The sequence below is a fragment of the Triticum dicoccoides genome, chromosome 3A, assembly GCF_002162155.2.
Source record: "Triticum dicoccoides isolate Atlit2015 ecotype Zavitan chromosome 3A, WEW_v2.0, whole genome shotgun sequence".
Classification (NCBI taxonomy): Eukaryota; Viridiplantae; Streptophyta; class Magnoliopsida; order Poales; family Poaceae; genus Triticum; species Triticum dicoccoides.
In genome coordinates, this window is record NC_041384.1 from 72,364,055 (window position 1) to 72,367,886 (window position 3,832).

The 3,832-nt window shown below is 47.3% G+C and overlaps 1 protein-coding gene across 1 annotated transcript; it reads left to right on the forward strand.

Moving 5' to 3' along the window:
• The first annotated feature begins 6 nt into the window (after positions 1-6).
• Positions 7-1,746, forward strand: LOC119267223 (F-box protein At1g10780-like). Its single transcript, XM_037548582.1, has 3 exons — positions 7-788; positions 885-1,165; positions 1,253-1,746. The coding sequence occupies exons 1-3, from the start codon at positions 38-40 to the stop codon at positions 1,487-1,489; spliced, it is 1,269 nt and encodes a 422-aa protein (XP_037404479.1). The 5' UTR covers positions 7-37; the 3' UTR covers positions 1,490-1,746.
• The last annotated feature ends 2,086 nt before the right edge of the window (positions 1,747-3,832 follow it).

Below are 3,832 nucleotides of genomic sequence, written 5' to 3' on the forward strand. Positions count from 1 at the left end.
AATCCCCCGCATCTGGCCTGCGCATTCCGCCGAGCGCATGGACTGCGGCGGGATGGACGCGCTGCCGGACGGCGTGGTGCAGGCCATCCTCTCGCGGCTCAGCAGCGCCCGCGACGTGGCCGCCTGCGCGGGCGTCTCCCGCGGCTGGCGCGACTGCGTGCCCTTCCTCCCGTCCCTCTATTTCCCGCGGAGCGCCTTCGACGCCGCGAGGGGCGCCGGCGCCGCGTGCGCCGACGAAGCCATCGGCCGCATGGTCCACGCCGCGGCGCGCCTCGAGGAGCTCGTCATCTACTGCCCCTTCTCCGCCGCGTGCCTCCCGCGCTGGCTCGCCGCGCGCAGCGCCTCGCTGCGCGTGCTCGAGCTGCGGGTCGACTCCGCAGGCTCCGGATCCGGATCCGGCCACCTCGACTGCGTCGCCGCCGCCCCCAACCTCGAGGAGCTGAGGCTTTGGGGGCTCACCATGACGCGCGGGCCGGCCTGGGGCCGGCTCGACCGGCTCCGCGTGCTGGAGATCGTCGGCGCCTCCCTGGCGGACCTCGCCGTCAGCGGCGCCGTCGACGCCTGCCCCAACCTCACCGACCTCGCCCTGCTCGGCTGCGAGTGCTCCGGCTCCGTGTTCCTGGCCACCCCCCTGCTCCAGCGCTGCCGCCTCGACTTCGTCGGCTCCGGCACCTGCTCGCTCGCGCTCGCCGCGCCCCTCGTCGAGTCCCTCGAGGTCCAGGGTTTCAACTATATCACCCTGCACGGCGGCGACCGCCTGAAACGCCTCACAATTTCCAAGAACACCGGTACGCACTGTACTGGAACCTCCTACCCATGGCCTTCCAAGGCAGTTATCATTCGTTTCACTCTGGTCTAATGTCAATTTCCGTTCAATCTTTCAGGGAGGGTGAACACTGTGGGGATAGACAGGCTCCCGGTGCTGGAGCAGCTGTCTCTGCGTGGCGTCCAGTGGAGCTGGGGAGCCGTCAGCCATGTGCTGCAATGCGGCGCCGAGGCGAAGCATCTGGTGATGAAGGTCGAGTTCTGCGGTGACGCCGACACTCTCCAGCCGTTTCCCGAGGTCGACCTCGTCGAGTTCTTCAACAGCCACCCGAAGCTCTGCAAGTTTGAGGTCCACGGCGCCATGTTTGCGTCGCTCTGCCAGAAGAACAGCCTGAAAAATGTGCGTCATATCCTACTGATTATCAACCGCATCCTTTCACTTCACGCTTGTGTATGGCATGGCTAATTTGTTTCTCCGACATTGCAGTTGGACTCGAGGTTCCTGATATCTTCATTGGAGGAGGTCCTGATCACCGTGCGCTCACCCTTGAATGCTGAGCAGAAGCTGATCACCATTGAGTCCCTTGTCAGGTACAGTCCTAGGCTGCGGAGGATGGTCCTTAGGATCTCGCAGATGAAGAACTGCCACGAGGCTGCAGATGAATTCTTTGAAGAGGTTTCCAAGTTTGCGCATATGAGTAATGGCAGAGTGCGGATTGAATAGAGGCGTGCTGCTGCATGGCTCTGTGCTTTGGCCATGTTTGCTACTATTGAGCTCAATTCTGCTCGAGTAGTTATGCTGTTTTGTTTGTCATTGTTCACGTGTGCTGGATCTTATCAGCATGCTTAGGGTGATTGTTTTGTCCTCTACTTGTTAAAATTTTGTACCTCGAATCTGTATTGCTCCTTGTTTTATGAGAGATAAGAAACTGCTTTACTTCATTGCTCCTGCAACAGCAACTTATGTTCAACCCTTGTGTATTTGATTCCATCCAATATAGCCTTGATTGATATGACAAAGTGTTGATGATCTCAATGGGATGTGCGAAAATTATGTATAATTTGAATAGGATATACCTAGAACCACCAATAGTTTCTGAAACACCACCTGACTTCCGTAGTCGTTGCCTCAGCTGTGTTTGCACCCTAGTTGATATGTTTGGTTATCTTTTGAAGTTGATGTGGACATTGCTATGCTTGATAAATTGTGATAATATATACTCCCTCCGTTCGGAATTACTTGTCTCGGATATGGATGTATCTAGAACTAAAAGACGTCTAGATACATCCATTTCTGCCATAAGTAATTCCGAACGGAGGGAGTAGTTTGTGTTTCCATTAATACAAAAACAATAAAACCAAAACCCAAGTTATGTAAAAGCTGCTCAACAAAATGTGAATCTCAATTTATTGGGATTTAATTAACAATCAGAAAAGTCCATGACAAAGGGAGTGGTATCTTGTATTATCTCAAGTGATATTATGCTTAGCATCTTCTGTCCTCTTCCAACTGAGTACAATTTTGTTATGATTAGTAGTTTGTATTCACTAGCCAGTATACAGTTGCAATAAGATGATGCTCAGATCTAAAGACATGATTCATATTACTAGTTTATATTAATGATATCAATATCCTTAAAAATGAGTGCTGCATTTTTGGAGATTGCCTTGCATTTCAATCTTGCATCCCCCAGTCACAAGATCACAATGGACAATGGGCATGATTATGTCAAGGTAAATACTCATTAACTGACCTGTGTTTCTTGCAATCCTTTCTACTCATATACAAGGTCCAAAGCTTGAGAAGTTGCGCCAATGAATGAAAAACCCTTTGTCATCTTGAACATGATCCTTGGTTCTGCGATTTGATTGGGACTAGATTAAACCAGGTAAAAAAAGGCAATAGGGTTTATATTTGGAATAACCTAACAGTCACATATATGAGTAGGACTGCTTTGTTCTTTAGAGCCTTTATTCACTGAATGATTGTATCCAGACCAGTACCATGTTTTCTTGCCTGGCATACTGCATTGTATTATACAGCATAGAAAACAGGAGCATATTGCAGGTTGTTTGTACTAATTACTTGCGCGCATTATTACCGATAATCTGGGCATTGCCATTGGCATGGTTAGGACTTGGGAGGAAGGTTATTGGGGCTACTGTATCAGTTGTTTATAGTACCTATTACTTGCACCACTATTTTAGTGTCGCAAATAATGTGACAAATGATGTTACTTCTGTTGTGTTACCTATGATGCCTGGTGATGGTAAATAGTATTGGGGCTTTAATTATTATTTTCTTTGGATCAGGTCATGCCATCCATGAACCTATTTCTACCCAAGGCCAAACATCGACTGTCATTGGTTTGCATTTTAAAACCCGTCTTAGTGCTTTGAATAGAAATCCATGAATATTGTCTTCAACCTGTTACAAATCTGACATCTTATCTAAACCTTGCCATGACCCCAATATGAGCATCTCTTTACTTAGTCCATGTCCTCCAAGATAGTATCCGATAATATTTTTAGTGTTTCCATATTGTTCTCTGGGTCCTTACCGCTTTCCCAAGATGTACTTTATTTGTCATTTGTCCCTAAATGCCTACTATTTTCTTCACCTGGCAGTGTTCTTCTTTTGCAGAATGGATTGAGCACAAAAAATAAGGTATGCTTCTTTAGATCAATAGGAGGATCTATGGTAAAATAAATTAATAAACAAACAAACTGCTTGGATGAAGTGACATATCTAATGCATGGTCAAAACACACTTGAGATTTTGGTTTCCCGTACTACTTGGTTTGGAAATAGTTATTAACTTATTGTCCATGGACCAAAGATGATATTTTAGAAACATTTATTTATAGATATAGAGATTGTAACCTCCATATTGGTCCAGATAAAGCTTTCAAATTTGTTTGTATATGTTATTTGATGGTTGCTAACAAAATGCAACCATGTGCTTTCAACTCCCTACTCAGAAAAGAAAAATGGTTGAGTTGATTTTCCTCATTGGAATTTAGACCATCAGCTCTGCGTGAATAAGACACGAATATCTGGTGCCAGC